The 17,847-nt window shown below is 35.8% G+C and overlaps 1 protein-coding gene across 4 annotated transcripts in view; it reads right to left on the reverse strand.

Moving 5' to 3' along the window:
- Positions 1 to 373: 373 nt before the first annotated feature.
- LOC107222255 (GRAM domain-containing protein 2A) overlaps positions 374 to 17,847 on the reverse strand; it is a 102,128-nt gene continuing 84,654 nt past the window's right edge. For all 4 annotated transcript variants that reach the window (XM_015661532.2, XM_046734964.1, XM_046734965.1 and 1 more), the window contains exons 5-8: positions 14,664 to 14,805; positions 12,853 to 13,367; positions 11,940 to 12,207; positions 374 to 9,442 (exon numbers count right to left, since the gene is read on the reverse strand). In XM_015661532.2, coding sequence (XP_015517018.1) covers positions 9,332 to 9,442; positions 11,940 to 12,207; positions 12,853 to 13,367; positions 14,664 to 14,805 — 1,036 coding nt within the window. In that variant the 3' untranslated portion in view covers positions 374 to 9,331. The remainder of the gene's footprint in view (positions 9,443 to 11,939; positions 12,208 to 12,852; positions 13,368 to 14,663; positions 14,806 to 17,847) is intronic.

The raw sequence follows: 17,847 nt of genomic DNA on the forward strand, positions 1-17,847 counted from the left end.
TTAGCTATAAGACGCTTCGTATGCAAAGATAAAAAAATCACGTTCATAAGTTACAGCTAATTATCAATATTATCGTAGAGAATCGACATCAAGATTAGGTAATATTTCGAGAAATGTTTGCCAATTCCAATATATAAATAGTAAATACGTTCAGGGAAAATTATCTTGGCGCCTGCAGCCAGAAGTGTCAGTGCTTGGCGCCTGTGTTATCATTACTGAGATTAGTGATGCCATTTGAGTAAAGGTTTTCAGTTTCGACTAGCTCAACTATATCCGTTGACGCGTGAAAAATGTGATTATGTTTAATGTGAGTTAGGTTAATAGGAAATTGGAATTTGCTTAGGTGGCGTGAAAACAGAACAATGCAGGCAACTCAGTTCCATAATTTTATTCTGTTTCTGTGTATTGCATATACAGAAATTACACAATTACTATTATTGGTCTGTCAGTAGCTTCGTTTGGATTTTTTTTTTTTTTGCATTTACAGGTCTGAGCTCTAGGTGTGTGCAGACGCGTACACCTGTATCATATCAATAGTCAATCTGCAAAATTATAAACAACTACGTTTGATTATTAAGTCGCGATTGGCAGGTCCTGTTCATTACTCCTTATATGAAAATACCTTCTTGTTCATGCTCGGAGAGACTCATTGATGAAGGAAAATTTCTTGTATAGAATATTACCTTCCAGCTTGAAAACCCTCACACTCTATATCCGTTTAGGGTCACTAGAGGTATAAGATTCAACTTTGATTGGGCTGCGTGAATCGTCAAATATTTAACTGTGCCGCAATGTGTGTGTAGCACATAAAAGCATTTTCAATCTCCGTTTTTTCTCGATATAGTGCCCATAAGCGTACAAATATAAACAGCCACGGTCCAAGTAAGCGAACCGAACAGTGCTCGAATCGTTAAAAAATATTTGTATTACAAGTATTGAGATATAAGAAAGAAATTAAGCATCTTCAATTACAGTGGCACCATGAAATACCAATTTCAAGTCTGTAATGATCCCGAGCAAGTGTAACAAGTGAAAGATCAGAACAGCTGGTAATAGTAAGTTTAATAATAAAAGCAATGATAACAACGATAACAATAAATATAATGTTGATCATGAGAACAATGGCAATAATGATAACAACGATACAAGTAAAAATAACAATACTGCTGATAACAATGAATGAATTGTGATAAAAATTGAAGGAGTAATAATAATAATGATAGTGATAATAACAGCAATGAAAATGTTGAGAAAAATTTACGATGTAGGCATCATGGGGAAGAAAGTACGCAGTATAAAAAACGGCAAATGGCTTTACCGACGGAGATGTACACTTCTGGAATTGTCAGACTCACTACTAAATGGCAATATGAAATTCAACGAAATCAAGGTACATCCAATTTTTGTACATCGCAACCAAGTTCGTGAAATAATCATTTTAGAATCACTTGTGTACTCGGTCGCGGAACGCCAATTTCAACCTTTCTTACTCATATTACTGACATTCTGTGGTACAGATCAATGAACGTGCAGAAAGTAAGAGGCATGATTATCGTAACAGAAGACCACGTCAACTATTGTCAGCAGTCGTATCTACTTTTCGAAAATATGGTGAATTCGGTCACGCGCAAACAAAAATTGGTAATAAAAAACTGGGCTGTTTTCGCTTCTGGTTTACGTAGAACTTGTAATCTATGACGATGCACAAAATGTGAATTTTTCACGCTAGCTAACAATAAGACCTGTTCTGTATAAGTCATAGAATTAATTGTAGGAGGGCTCTGCTGAAACCTTGACTAAAACAGGATGTTTGGATTTCGTCACTTCGTATTAATTTCGACACTCGAATAAAATGTAACTCCCGACGGTTTACTTATTCACGAATCATTATGAAAGAATCAAAATTCAAATTCGATATGAACATAGAGTGAAAAGAATCAAATCATATCGAGTTCTTACGGTATTCATGAAAGATTAGAATAGAATTCTTTTTTCTTCATTAATTATGAATTGACAAAGAATTCATCTATAGTTAAAAAAAACGTTAACTTACATTTTTCACCGTTCGCTACGCGGCGCGCGTCCAAATTTACACGAGTCTAGTGGTGCGAAGAATCGAAAGAACCGGTTAATTTTCATCGCTCATTCGATTTCGACAATCGATACTTCGGATGAAAAGTGTTAATTTCAAATAATCGATGAGTAATTCTAATGTAGAACAAATATATTATTTTATTACACGAATGCAATGGTGGGCTTGTTATATGTATAACTGGAATGTATCCACAAAGAGACTTGTGAGTAATAAAGTGGTGGGAACATGGACTTGATTCTATACAGTAGAATATCGACGGAATATGAGCAATTTTGATGAGATATTACAAGCAACGATTTCCTAGTGTATTCAGACAGAATTTATGGTTTATTGATGGAAAACTCTTTTTCAATTCGCAGGGAACAGATAATAAATTGTCTTTATGTAAATACATTTTCATTGTAGCGTAAATTCCTTGCGACTGCTTGGTGAATTCAGTTGCTATTTTATTCTTTCATGGATATTTCTAAAATTGCCGAAAATTCATACAGATTCTTGTGAACATGAAATTCCTTCGCAAAGGAAGTCTATAAGTCGTGTGGGAATGTAATGCGCGTATTACTAATATGCAAGATCCGTTTTTAGATTTGATATTTATTTATTATACGTAATATTGTTCCAATTCTATGTTTCTTATTCAATTTAATCTTGAAACTAATAGGTTGAAACTTGCTTAGTTTCGAAGAAGTTAAATATAATCTGAAGAACATTTCGATCTCAAACGTAGGTATGTGAAAGATCCGAGTTTCACTAGAATCTATTCTCACTCCAGCTGAGAAGGTACATACCTCCATACATAAGTGTATTGTCAAAAGTTGAAATTTCAGTTTGTAAACAAGCAGAACCTGCCAGGCGGCATACACTCATTGTTACATAAAAATAATAAATTAAGTATCGTTACACAATAATATATCCTAAGGAAAATGGACCATGTATTGAGCACCTTTCTAAAAAGTCTAGAAATCATTACTGTAAGGCAAGTATATTCATATGTGAACTAGAACAAGGAATACACACGTGTGTTGTTTCTATGAAAAAATTAGTTAGGATTACCAGATTCGTTGACTGAGTGCCGTTGAAGACGGTTACCCTAATGGGGCTTTTTGTGTCTCATAGGATATAATGTTAAGGGGACACTGCAGTCAGTTTTTACCGACCGTGTTGAATATCACTTATTTTGAACGTGATCAAATCCTGCGCATCGCTGATGTGAAAATGCCGCAGTCGGCGCAATTCTACATGCGATTTCGAATAGAAATATCGAAAAAACCGTTATTTTTTGCAACAATAAAGCCGATAAATGTATTCGTATAATTGAATTGTCACTTACTGCAGGAATAAATTTCTAGGAGTTATTTTCGCATGACACCCAAAAAATTTTTGGACGACTTTGCCAAGCATTGCATGTAAAATTACGCTTACTGTCCTATTTCCACTTCAATTCTGTGCAGGATTTGACAAGATTCAAAATAAGTGACGTTTTACTCAGTCGGTCAAGACTGACTATAACATCCTCTTAAACGGTTCCCGCCGATAAAAAAGCTACCGGGTCGTTAGAACGGCTTCTTTTCGAGCTAGGCTGACCCCCATCCATTTATCCGCGGCGTACTGGCCACAAAAATTTACCCAGGGGTAACCATTTTTAAATTTTCCAGTCGACGCCCGGTTATGAACCTTAACACCGTGGATTTGATATTCAAACTACCGTGACAAGAGAAAATAAACTTATCACAATTTTATTAGTTTTTCTGTATAGCGGTCGCAACATATAACTCATGCTTAATGATGATTCAAATCTACAGTGTCACGTAATCACGTTGTTCATATTCTAAGCATTTTGAAAAAAGAAAAGTCAAAAAATATTTTATGCAGATAATAGTAATTAGTTTCTTTTCGATTATTTATTATCATGTTTTTCAAGTATTTTCACTTTTATTTCATATCGTCGATGTTTTTTTTTTTTTTTTTTTCTTTTTCTCTAACGTTGCAGGCCGTAGCCTCGTGACACGTATTTCGAGGGGTAATATGTCTCAACATCACCCTAATTTTTCTTGGCATTGAAGAATGTACACACCTCACAATTATTGAATCAGATGTCTGCAGAAATATATCGTATATACGAACGAATTCGTATTTAATTCCTGAATAGATGGAGAAGGAGATAAACTATCTCTTTTCCTCTTTCCATATCTCTCATTTCACAGGATTAATACAACATCCCTAAATAACTATATTGTGAGGATAATTGGTTAGATTATTTACTACCGGGTGAGCTCCTTCCTCAAAACGCCTTAACATACCATCAGTTACTATAACGATAATTCGAAAGAAAATCTAGAGGTAAAGTAAATTTATTTATTATTGCATATTCTGCGTAAGGAATGTCTATAAATGATAGTTAGTAAATATAGCACTATAGAAGCGTGGCTCAATTTTATTCTTCGGCCACAAGTTATCATTAATCTCACATGACCAATGGCGTGGGAAACTTTACTACTTATTATTTAAAAAATTTACCGCGCTTTGTCAATTGAAGATCCTTGAATCTTTGAAACAAATTCTTACACACACTCACGGGTCAAAAGTAAATATGCCCATCGAGTCAGAGGTAAGTTAACAAATGCAAATGCAACTGAACTTCTCAATCGTATTTATTTTAATAAAAATGTAGTTAATTTGCACCCTAGATACGTGCTTACTTTGCTTGTTGTCTATCGATCCTCATAAAAAGTATTTACCAAAGACAAACTTAAAACGATTTTTCACAAAATTAAATCATCGAACGTCAGTTAATTATTATATGTAAACGATTTTTTTGTATTCTTTTTTTAAATAATTCTCTCGAGATCAAATAGATTCGAAAATTTTGTTGTTCTATCGAATCAGAAATGCATCTCATCTCCTTAAATTTGAATTTGAATTTGATTTTAAGAGAATAAAGTCTGCAATAAAATATAGCCGTTTCACTGTCTACGTCTAACAAATGATTGAAAATCATTTACATATTGATATTGATACGGAGTTTAGTGCTTCCTACTTTTGTTAAACTTCAGAAGATTATAATTCAGCGGAAGTTCGATATCTTGCTGTTTTCGATTCTACCGTTCAGAGTCTAGACAACTTTTGCGTCACGTCCCTAGCAAAGGAAACTGGATCGAAAAAAATCGAATGATTCGGTGTGTAGCATAATAATACACATATTTTGTATTACCCATGCTTATCCTTAAATTGGTTTGAATAAAAAAAGTCTTTAAGACTTGTAGAGTAAGATCAAACAAAATAATTTTAATTTATCGAAAACCTTCAATCAAAACCATAAAGTCATTAAAATTTGTGGCGGTCAATCAGGAATTTCATTTACACCGCCTCATTGCGAGATATAAGATATCGAGTTTCTACTGTATACGCAATTTATCAAAAACAGATACTTTCAGTTTTCATATACGAGAGAAGCGATTCCACAGCAATACCCAACAATAAGAATAATTAGTATAACATTATAAAAATTTAGTCACCATTCAATCAAACACACACTTGTCAAAGCTCGGGAATAAGGAGGTGAAATTTAAAAAATTGAGTAGTCCGACTGTAAAGCATATGAAGATAAAATGACATTTGCATTTTTATTACTTATTTTTCGGAGAATTTACGAACTTCACGACTCAAGGAAACAAATGCACCAACTTTCGAAGCCTATATGTACCCTTTAAAAAGACGTATAAGATATAACAATCATAGTAAATCGATAATGAAACTCATAAAATTCGATAAATCTATGGATGCGAACTAGAAATGATCTGAACCAAATATCATTGACTCAAATGAAGTGAATAAATACGATTGAGAAAATGTTTACATGTACACTGAATCTGTTAATGTTTTTGGCAATGATAAGGTGGTTAATTTTTTTTGGTTTTTGTGACATCTTTTAATTCACTGTTTTTTTTTTACCTCTGTATGTTTTATACTTGAATATGATAGTAATACCTTAATATTCCAGTCTTCAGCAACCGCTATTACTGATTTAAACTCACCGGAATATTCCAGAAAGTTCCCCTACGCCGGTACTTCCACGGATTTAATTCAGAGTAATTATATAGATTCTTTGGTTTTCTGTAATGTACATGTGTAAATTTTATATCTGTGTGTATGTATTTAATATTTATATTGTATTGCGCTCCGATAAAAAAATTAACTTCCCTTCTGCGGACATCGATTCAGTAATTAATAAATATTAACAAGATCGATAATAATAACGATAATAATAAAAATAATAATAATAAATATTACAGAATTAAAACAATAATATAACCACATTGAGAAATGTATACTAATTATAACAAAAAACGTAATATTACTACAAATTGACGTATATAATATAATTGTATATCATTAGTTCATGAATCATCAACATTTCAATTCTCTTAGTTCCCCTGTACGACTCGAAAGAGCAGGGCTGCGTTCATACCGAGGATAAGAATTAGTCGCAATCGATAAATCAAGTCAAGTTTGAACTTGAACTTTACGAGTAGTTACATTTTACATTTCGGTTCGATTACGGTTCATTTTTTCGTGAGGTAACGCTTACAAAGCTGAGCTTGTTAGCTTTCTTGGTAATTCACAAATACAGCTCATGCGCTATTTACCCACAGCTTTTTATTCAGCTAGCCGTTATACGCCCGTCAAGCCAGAAATAATGGGAAATGCTGTCTTTGAATAAGAATTTGCCAGAATTACGAATTGATGCAACGTTGGTTTCATAGATTCATCATTTCAACGAATGACACTATTTCTTTTAACGTGTGCTTCGAAATCAAACACAAGACGGTTCCTATCTATATTAATGCGGTTTCGAATAAATTAGGTTCATCAAATATAATGTTTGATATTTGGAATTTTAGAGAATACAGAAAGCAATTCAAATCTTTTAGGCAGCTGGATTGGAAAGATACCGCATTGAATTATATTGAACACCGTCTTTTTGATTCGTTTTAGTTTACTGGGTGGGCCAATTAGAAACAGAAGCTACGTCGCTCTGGTACTAGAAGGAGCAAAAGAAGAAGCGAAGCCACAGCTACGAACATTTCAAGTTGTTCACAAGAATTTAGCACGAAAAAATGCACCGCGTGCACCGGGCTTAATGTAAGTATCCGTGCAACAATAAGAAATTAAAATACAACCGACAATTTCATTGATTTAAGAAACGATCAGTAATAAGATCTCGAAATTATGGATCTGTCATGTAGTAGTTCAATTTCAGAGCAACTAGAAAAAAGAAAAATGACCATCTTTTAACTTCAAATTGATTTTTCAAGGGTAGAGTTTTTTTTTAAATGTAAGTATTTCTGCTGTATTAGGGTTTGCTGAATTGATAATTTCGTAGTTTGTATTACAGATTGTTGCTGACATCAATCGAACAGAATCGAACGTATCTAAATTTCCAAATAATCAAGCTCGAAGAAAAACTGAAGTTGTCACTAGCACTGAGTTCTGGTGATAAGTTGTTCAGGTATGAATATGTTTTGACAAGTTAATTTCAAACTAATTATTACATTGATCTAAATTCTATTTTTTATAGCAACTCAGTTTGCCATTGATGACTTGAGTTTCCGATTGAAAATCGTAGGTACTGCATGAACCGAACGTGCAGCGCAGTTTATACAAATAAAAACTATATCCACGTCGTGGATATATAATATAATAATTGTTTTATAGCTGGGTATAATATTTTCCGTAATTCAGTTAGCAGGAATCCAACAGTACGAACGCAACGGCTTCCGACGAGCTTCACTCTGAATCTTATTATCACAGTCAATCTCCTACACATCGAGCTTCCGTATTTTCGATTTCAAAATACAAATTCTCAATCATCCCATGTCCGTTTTTTATACAGAGAGCGGACACGGTTCAACTGTCGAACTTTAAGTGCAATATAAATTGAAGATTTATTCAAATCATTCGTCCAAAATTCAACGTCACTAATTATGGCAAGCTATCCGTCTCTAACCTGTCAGTTCCAAACTTGAGAAACATAAAATTGTTAAGAAACCCTATAAATTTCAAGAGCTCAAAATCCGACAATTTGTCCGTATAATATAAACTATTCATTAAACCTATAAAAACAAAATTTACACAATATCCCTTACATCTTACAACATCATCATGAATTGGTGTTGACATAGACAGATGAATATATCTATGTAACAGTGCCCGACTAGCTGCGAATACCGGTTACATGGTAAATTCGCAAAATGGGTGTACATACCTATATTATGTACGCGTGTACGTCGTGTACTTACGTTATACGTACTATAAGTTTTCACACGATCCGTAATTTATGTTCACTTCTTGCCTTTATTTATCTACTGTTTTTATTTAATTTTCTTCACTCTTCCGTTTTTCTTTTTTTGTACATTTTTTAAAAATTTATTAATTTTTTATTTTTTTAATTTTTCTTTTTTTTATTCGTATTTTGTTTTTTATTTGCGGCTGAGGGAGGTACCGACCTGACTAGTTCAACATTAACAAGCTCTCTCGCTCGCTATTCCTGAAATATTTACTAAGATACGTGACAATCTCATTGACAGGGAGAATTTTTCAAATAAAATTATTGGAAAGAAGCTGGCATCGAATAGCCGGCGACATACAACGGTCTTACACTCAAGTTTCGTGCACGCGCAACCCTACGTTTGTGTAATCGTGTCGCACGTTATCGTGAATGATACGACTCTCGGGGCTTACGTCGGGTTATTTGAATACCATGCTCCCGTTTCTAATCTCCGCTAGTTAACGACACTACCATCAATCGCTACTTCCTATCTACGAGTCTGCGTCTCTACCTCTCGCCCCTACAACTCCGTCTATTTCATTTTATCTCACTCGTCGTCAGTGTTCTCTCTATGACTCTAAATCTTTAATGGGTTGATAGCATACGCGCGTCTTTACGAACGCTTGCTTGACTCGACTCGTACTGCCTATAATATAACTTTAAACTGTGGAAGTCTACAGCGACGCGTTTCGACGGCCCGAATCTCTCGTTCGCTGCAGCTTTATACTCGTACCGCAGGCTGGTGTTGCACCATTGCAGACGTATGCTGCATATTTAATATACATGCACGTTGATGCTGATGTTTTACGTACTGGCGCTAGCCAATGCGTCGTAACGGTTCATTCGGGAGCGAGGCGAGGGGAGCGCGTATTATTTGGTAAAGTTGCGTTACGTGGTATCCTCGGGGGCTAACTCGGAGCGTCCTCAGGGTCGATGACGCCGCCGGAAATTGGTCCAGCGTCGGTTTCTTCGGTCATTGACACGAACTGTTGAGAGAGTGTTTGCAGACTCTGTCGTACCTGGAACACCCGTATAATTCATAGATTATTTCAAGGTTTACGATTTGCTTCATTCTGGTTTATCTAACGATAAGACTGAGTTTATATTTGATATCAAGATGTCGAGAAATTATCGGATGGGAATTACGGGAACCGTCAATATTTCTTAATCTATCGTTTCCGCAGTTTTCCTAGGTAGCGTAAAACCATATTTGACTGATATCAGGCCCAAAGACGACTTTCTGTGCTACCTGAGTTTCTATTTTTACCATCCTATTACGGTCTTATTCAAGCAATGCTGCATTGAGAAAAATTTCATTTGTTATAGTAACTAGAAAAATTCAGTTGAGCAGGTATCGTTAAATGAACTGTTGGAATATTGTTGGAATTACGAAAAACGAGGTACGCCTAACCATTTTGCACTATCGTCGATCCTGTTTTGGTAATTGCAACGCAAAATCAGTTTATGAGGTTTACTCTACTTTTTTAGTCAAACAAGGCTTTAACATCAATTTATTGTTGCACAAGCACTAAATTTTCGCAACAGTTGCAAGAAAAGATAGTAACAGTGATGATAATAAAAAAGAATAGTAACAGATACTAGACTTTCCGGTAACAGCTACAAAAGTAATTTTCATTTTGTACCTAGAACTATATTTTTCAATTGTGGTACAAAATGAAATTAATTAAGGACTGAGCGGTAACCGGAACTAAAAATTTCTCTCATCGTGTCTCAGTTTTTTTATCTGACCTTATATTTATTCATAATACAGATTTTTGTGTAAATGTTGGTATTAAATGTAATTCCCTTCTCACTTGTCAAACGTTTGTGGGATAAAACACCGAGAAGAAACGCTGAAAATTAACACGTTGAATGAACGATTACGCAATTACGCATGCGTAGAATAGTTGAACTCGAAGCCGATTTACTCGAAACTGAATTGAAATTATGTTGTTTCAATGTGAAAAATAAAACACCATCGTGAAGCGATCGTAGTTGCAAGTGTTTGAATCATTTTTGATCAAGTAAGAAAGTAAATTTGACTGAAATATTGTGCAGCTAAAAAAATTTTGTTCATCGTTTGTTTCTTCTGTCTTTGTTTACTTTTAAATTTTCCAATTCCGTGACGTATATGGATGAGCAGAAGTTACAACCAAAAGAATAATCCATATAATTTCAACCACTCAAAACACTGTGTAAGTTAGCGGGCCAAAAGTTTTGTATTTCATATCCCAGCCTTGTGTATGTATTTTTTTCAATCGAAGGGATCCAAAGTACAGTTCACCAGACTTTTTACTTTAAATACGAGTTTTCGAAAATTTTTCGACTGTTCATTTGTCGTGGAATTTACTTAAGAAACCCAAATTTTTACATTCACAACCTTTCGATCAGATTATTGGCTTCTGATGTATAATCGTTACACGAAATAAAATTCTCCATAAAACATAAATTCAAAAGTTAACTTCTTCGGCATGGACGTTCAGAAAAATGAGGAATAAATCACGGAAAATTAGTGTTATCTCGATTGATAAACATACAAGTAAAAAATTAAATAAATTGTTAACGGTGAGGTCCCCGGAATAGTAGAATTGAGCAGGAACATTCCATACAAATTGCTATACAGGGTCATTTATTCGTTGCTGAATGCAAGACCCGGATGAGAGAAAGAAAGAGAAAAAGAGAGAGAGAGAGAGAGAGAGAGAGAGAGAGAGAGAGAGAGAGAGAGAGAGAGAGCCGCTTATGCAAGCGGCAGGTAGAACGGCTGCGAGTCAAACTCAGTGTTCAACAACGAATAAATGACCCTGTATATTATACAAAAGTATAATTATAAATTGTATTGATTAATTAATAGTTCGGTACTGGAGCATAATTTTGATTGAATAAAATACCTAATACGTATCTACACGTTAAACTGATGATCAAATGAAACACATTAGATAAATGATCTTTCGTTTCGGGTACTACGTTCACGTTTTATGAGTTCCTAAAATTTTCAGCCTCTTTAGAAACTTAATTACATCTACGCCCCACCTCCCCCTCCCCAAAAATAGAGAAATAACAAATTCGGCACTCCTGGGTTTCAGTGGAAATCATTACTTAATAATGCCAAATAGTCCGATAATTCTTTAGTGGCAGGGTAATCAGTTTTTGGGAAGAATGGTCACTTGAAGGAATTCAATTTTCAATTTCAATTTTCGATCAATACAGGAAGTCACGTTATTCACCGTACAAAATCACCTTTTACAAAAATGATAGAAGTTGTAACTCAACGAGGTCGGATCTGTTTGAACTTTTTTACTCTTTGATAGAAGTAATCAAAGAATTATTTCACTGAAAATCGAAAGTTGAAAATTGAATCATTCTTAGTAGTTTATCATTAAATGGCAACAAAGTTTTATGGAACAAGTGTTGCGTTATTAGACCGATTTTAAGTTGTTCACAATTAATCATTCAAGCAAATCAAATTTTGCAGTTTCTACTTTGTTTCTTCTGCTTAGAATTAATTAGCCATCACACCTTGACGATTTGGTCGAGATTGGAATTGAGATACTGCAGGAGGCGATCCTGAGTGAAACGTTCCGGTGAGGCCAACGGATGGTTCAGGTACGCCGCATGAAGCCGATCAATTCGCATCATCATTAGCGCGGCAGATACGTACAAAATGGCCAGCAGGGCAACAAGAACTGCGATTATGGTACCAGGCCTGAAGCCACCCCAAAGGCCAGATGATTGTGCAACAGGCTTCGCAGTCAAAGGAGTTTTTACCGGCGCCGGTGACTCTATCCTGTGTGATGAAAATTAAATTCTCGGTTAACAAGTACATGAAACCTTACTTATTGTTAGCGACTGAAATAAAGCGGACTCGTGATGACAATGAAGGAGAGACGAAAACGTATATCGGATAGAGGTGAAAAGTATCGTTCGTTTACGACATTTCGGTCGGGTCCGGTCGGCAAATTTCAGGTAATTCATCCTATCCAAGGCGTTGGGTTCAAGTTGTTCTCTGGTAATGAAATATCGTGACGATGGCCCGCCATGTTCGACAAAAATATCGCAAATAAAAAACACTGTACGGACCTCCACACCGACTAATGTTTTCTTCTGATTGTAAACCAGTAAAGAGAATGGATCAATCATGGTAGTATGTAGCCAGAGCACCTTTTGTCACGAAGTGGTGTATAGCAATCTTTTAACGTAGCAAATCGTTACGGAGTAACGTTAAACATTGTAAATACGGTGATGTTGGTGCTACAATCTAAACCATCCAGTGCTATCGCTATGATCTAAGATCGCGGAATCTCAAATACTTGTCAGTTAAGAATTCGCATGTGAAAAAGGAGAAACGAAAACAGGCCTATGTGGAAAATGAAATGAAAATAAAATCGTTATCCTTGAAAAAGAAGTTATTGGTCGACAAGAATAGAGTTACCTCGTCGTGGTGGCAACTGGTCTTGGAATGCTAGCTGAGAATCCATCGGTGTCCGTACAAGCGGTAGGCGGTCTAGATGTACGGTCAGTCCCACTCTCGGACATGCTGGAGTCGTCCTCCTCCAAATTGGCCTCGGAATCGTCGACCAAAAGGGTTTCCGGAGAAAGAAGTTTTCGCTCAACCGGTAGCGGGATGTCGGCGGCGGGTTTCGGTTCTTTTGCGGCGTCCCAGACTTGTTTCATCAGTTTGAAGGTCGAGTCCCTCGAGAGTAGGGAACAGAAGACATGTCTGTCCTCCTCTGTGGCAATCGCAACCGCGTTCGGAATGATTCTTGCCGTCTTCTCTTTGCTGATCCTTAAAACCGACGCCGTGGGTATCAGTATTTTAGTCACGTAGCCGAAGACGTTGCTATAGAAGCCGAAGTAGTTTGGTGTGATGTAGAGATGTCCTTGTAAAAGGATGTCGGCTACTAGCGCACAGCTGTAGTAGTTCAGAACACGTTCCTCGGCGGGTACCTGAAGTATTTAGTCACATCAAACTCTGCGTGCTGATTTTCTACAAGCGCAAAGAAATTCTAGCAAATGACGAATCCTTTTGATAATTAATTAATAGAAAACTGGTACATATTTTTCGTCCTGTCGCTTGTCCGTGTGTCATCTCTATCGTAGGATTCGGAATCTGTGCGGATTGTGGCTAATCCCTGCACCTTATTTTATAAATATTGTGATTCAAAAAGGAATCGTTTCGTTGGGTCCCTGCATTTTAATCTCCTCGGGTAGGGACTTTTGCTGCAGGCACCTTCTGTTCTTTCGGTGGAACTACTCACTCGATGTTACGATTCTAATAACTGTTGACTTCGACAGTAGTTGCGGAATAACAGGGACAATAAAGCGATCGATACTGTTTTGTTCGTCCGAAAGAGTAAAACTAAAAGACTGCACTTACAGTGTAGTAAAAATGTAGTAAAATGTACAAGTGAGAAATTTTGAAATCACTTTGCGAGTATGAAACAAAATTTGTTCATTATATAAATTGAAGTACAAATTTATTTTCTACTTTGAAGAAAACTGCATTTTGAACTGAAATCCATACCTTAGACGGCAAACTAAGATCGTCAAATAAATAGGACAGAATTGCAGGAATTTTAAAGTAATTAGAGTATGAAGACCCATAATTTAAAGTCCATGGTTCAAATTTCCCACCAGACAATTAAAGTTTGTTTAGCAAAATAAAACCGTGTTATTATGGATCTGCGTTAAATTATAAGCAAATCGTTCTGCTCGAAACTAGGCCGATAGATTAAAATTATTAGTAATTAATGGACAGGTTTTAATTTTATTGTGTATTCCCAATACCGGCAGCAAAATTTACGCTCACATGGGTTACGAAACTGACGTTTGAATTGGATCATATTTTCAATCCATCCCGACATACACTTCATAAAGTTGACCACTTGGAAGATCGCAAAATGACAAATCTATGGATAGACATTTTTCTGTAACCTGGATGAGCAATAGGGCATCATACTATTCATTTGGTAAATTTACCCTAGAAATTTTTTTCAGTATATAAGTGCAAAAGTAATTTTGGTCAAGTTCTAGCCACTGTAAAAAACGTTCGGGCAACAACCATATTGCAGTACTTGTATAAAAATTATACTCTACTTCAAGGACCATACCTGTGATGATTATAACTTTGTCGTAAGAATACAAAAAGTCATTCTTGATGACTAAAATGTACCTAGGTATGATAGGCTTGGGACGTTGGCTGCTCTTTTACTATAACAGACACAAAATAACGCAATAACATACCTGGCTAAAGTGCCGGTGAAATTTCTTCTGACGAGCACTGCTCGTAGATGTCGATGAAGATCTTGTCGATGATCTCGTTGCTACAGTCTGAACACTAGCGGCCATGGATGGCGTACTTCTACTAAGCGGTTTTGATAGTTGGCTGTAAGTATACAAGAAATATTCGCATCATGAGATTAGCGTCAAGCCACAAGTCACGTTAATCGAAGCGACAGGTGATAGCATATAATGAAAATTGGTATATCATTGCGTAAGAAAAGTTACCATCACATACATTATATACCAAATCGTTTCACGCAAAAACTCTACGCAGAACTGGAATACACAAAGTGAGGGATTCTAGCGTCAGTGATCGAGGCACCAAGAATCATGGTTGTGCAATTTCGTGCACATAGGTACTAATAAATTGTACGATATCAATTTGACTGCTAATCGTAACAAACTATCATGTAGCGATATGGCTCCGTGTATGTATTGACGAATGATGCAACAAAGCTGGCTATTACAACAATTTTGTGCACATCATCTTTCCAACTTCCGATTAATCAAAAATTTTAAAATGGGGGGGGATTTTAGATGATGAATCTGAATTAGAAATTTGTGAATTCAAAATGGCAGATCCGATATGGTGAAGAGAAACGCAAGAAGTTATATCGGATGTTGATAACTTCTCATAATACAAAGAGATATTACATGCACGTGACAGACACTGCGTCCATACACAGACTATTACGGTAGAAGCACCAAAATATGAAACGACACTTGAGTTACCAAATCATCGGACCATTTACACGCTATAATAAATGACTTATATTAAATTTAGATGAAATGGATAAAAATGAGGAGGTGATTGAAGGAAACACAAGTTCTTCCGAAATCGAAAGTATTCATGTCACACGCAAGCACGTGGTAAGGTAACTGGGTAAGCGAAAAAAGCGAGTTACACACCATTTTTTCAACTGCCTGATAATCCAGTTATCTTTAGTGACAATTTTAATTTGGGGATAATGCTGATTAACCATTTTTCACAACGAAATCACAATACAGTGAGTGGTTTGAAAACCGAAGCTACGACATAAGTGTGGCCGTATCTGTCACCGACTTATTCGAATCCCGAATCTTGCGAGCGTGTGACTGTTGGCATAGTATTATTAAAATGTAGAACAATGTTATATATTTAATCTTTTTAACCGATAGACGATATCTCGGAGATTCTAAACGCATGCAATTAGTTGATATTTAACACTCAATAATTTACATGAATGCAAACCAAGGAATGATTGAATGAGCATAGTATTAGAAAAAGTAAAATGAAAATTCCTATATTCTAACCTCCACTATATTTCACCGAGATGGGTCCGCATTGACCAGTATAAGCGTAACGACACAATACCGGATAGGTCTGAATGTTTCGATCGGATGTATAATCTTACCACCTGTTCTGATAACAATTTTCAGACAAGCGCAAAACGTTGATATGCTGACATGTCTGATGCTTCGGAAAGAAACAGCTGGCCTATATACAGCGACTTAAGGATACTTCGTACAATTGAACATGTATCAATCCTGAAAAATCAATCACCCAGCTACCTAATTAATACCACAAAGGGAACCTGATTGATTCCACTGGAAACGTATAACAAACACGATATACGCGTTCAAATACCTGTGCAACCGGTCCTGGTTCTTGATTGTTCGCATTAACCCATCCTAACGATAACAAAGTTTAACTCGACGAGATTGCATTTTTTATTTCTATAATCATGATCGGAAGAATGCCACAAAACGAGTGAACAACTTTTTGACATTTATGCATAGGAGTAATTCTGCATTGAAATCGCATTTTGTAACCGGAAAGAGGCAATATAAACGATGAAGGTTACCGGTAAGATAACGAACTACACGCACCTGGTTAAAAGACACGTCCAGATTCCCAACATCGGCTTTAAACTGAGCCATAGCTGTAACACCTGCGCTTACGTCTCGCTATCACCAGACACTAACACAACTTCCCAATGTTACGATCCACGCAGCGATATACTAACAAGTTAATTTCAAGCGCTAGAAATATTCTTTCAGATTGGTTTTTACTGGAGATATGCTAAATTGCAATGGATTGTCGTTACGAAGAAGCCTTGAACGTCGATGCTATTTGCTCAAAGCGCTAACAGATCCGATTTCAATTACGGTTTATAAGCTAATGTTGATCCGTATTCGGTGCGAGGTGAGTACATTTTTCCTTACGCTGTCAATTGTTCTTTACATTTTTTTTAAATAAAAAACGATAGTCCAACCGATCGATTGAAGTTTCTTATTCAGAGTTTATAACACACCATAAAAATGACAACGGTATCATATGAAGTAGAAAGGTGTCTGAAAATTCGAGCGATAGTTTTTTGGCCTCAAAAAGGTTAACTCTAGATGGTACTGTTTTCCAGAAACATGGAAATGAAATGGTGATGCTTGGAATTTTAAAAACGAACTTCAAGTTTTTCATGTTTCTTCATAAAATTTGACTCGATGTCGTTAATCTCTGTTTTAATGACCAACGGAAATAAAAATAATGATTTTATAATGATAAGTTTATGTTTTTTTCGTAGCCGCTATTGAGGCACGACCTGACATACAGGTTAGTATAGCAGACTTTTTCCCTTAGCAGTTAGAAATTCAAAATCAGTCTCGAAACCAAATTTCTACTCCCGATAAGTGTGAGAAAGTTCAAACGGTAGAAAAAGAAAAAAAAAACAAAGCAGATTTTATCCGAAGTGGGTAAAGAGTGAAATTTGCAAAAAAATTTCAATGTGTACGACATCATTGTATTACTGATTCCCCTGAATTTTGAATTCTGTCGAAGTTTAAGTTAGTAAAGCTAACGTAACGAAACGTTGACTGTACTTTTGGCAACTTGAGAACAACTTAGAAGGGTTTGAGTTTGCATAATATGAATATGTTGTTGCTATATTACGGTTTCCTAAATTTCAAACAGTTCCAAAGTTGCAAACCAGCGAGTTTATCTATAAATAAATTTATAATTAAATTTACGTCACGAACTTGAATCTGTGAATCAATGAATCTTTACAAGGCTGTAGGTACGCTTGAGTAAATTACATTCTGACTCACTAATTTTAGCTGGTCACAATCAATTTTACCTGGATGTACAAAAGAATCGCAAGAAATGAATTTC

The sequence above is a fragment of the Neodiprion lecontei genome, chromosome 3 (assembly GCF_021901455.1).
Source record: "Neodiprion lecontei isolate iyNeoLeco1 chromosome 3, iyNeoLeco1.1, whole genome shotgun sequence".
In the NCBI taxonomy this organism is placed as follows: domain Eukaryota; kingdom Metazoa; phylum Arthropoda; class Insecta; order Hymenoptera; family Diprionidae; genus Neodiprion; species Neodiprion lecontei.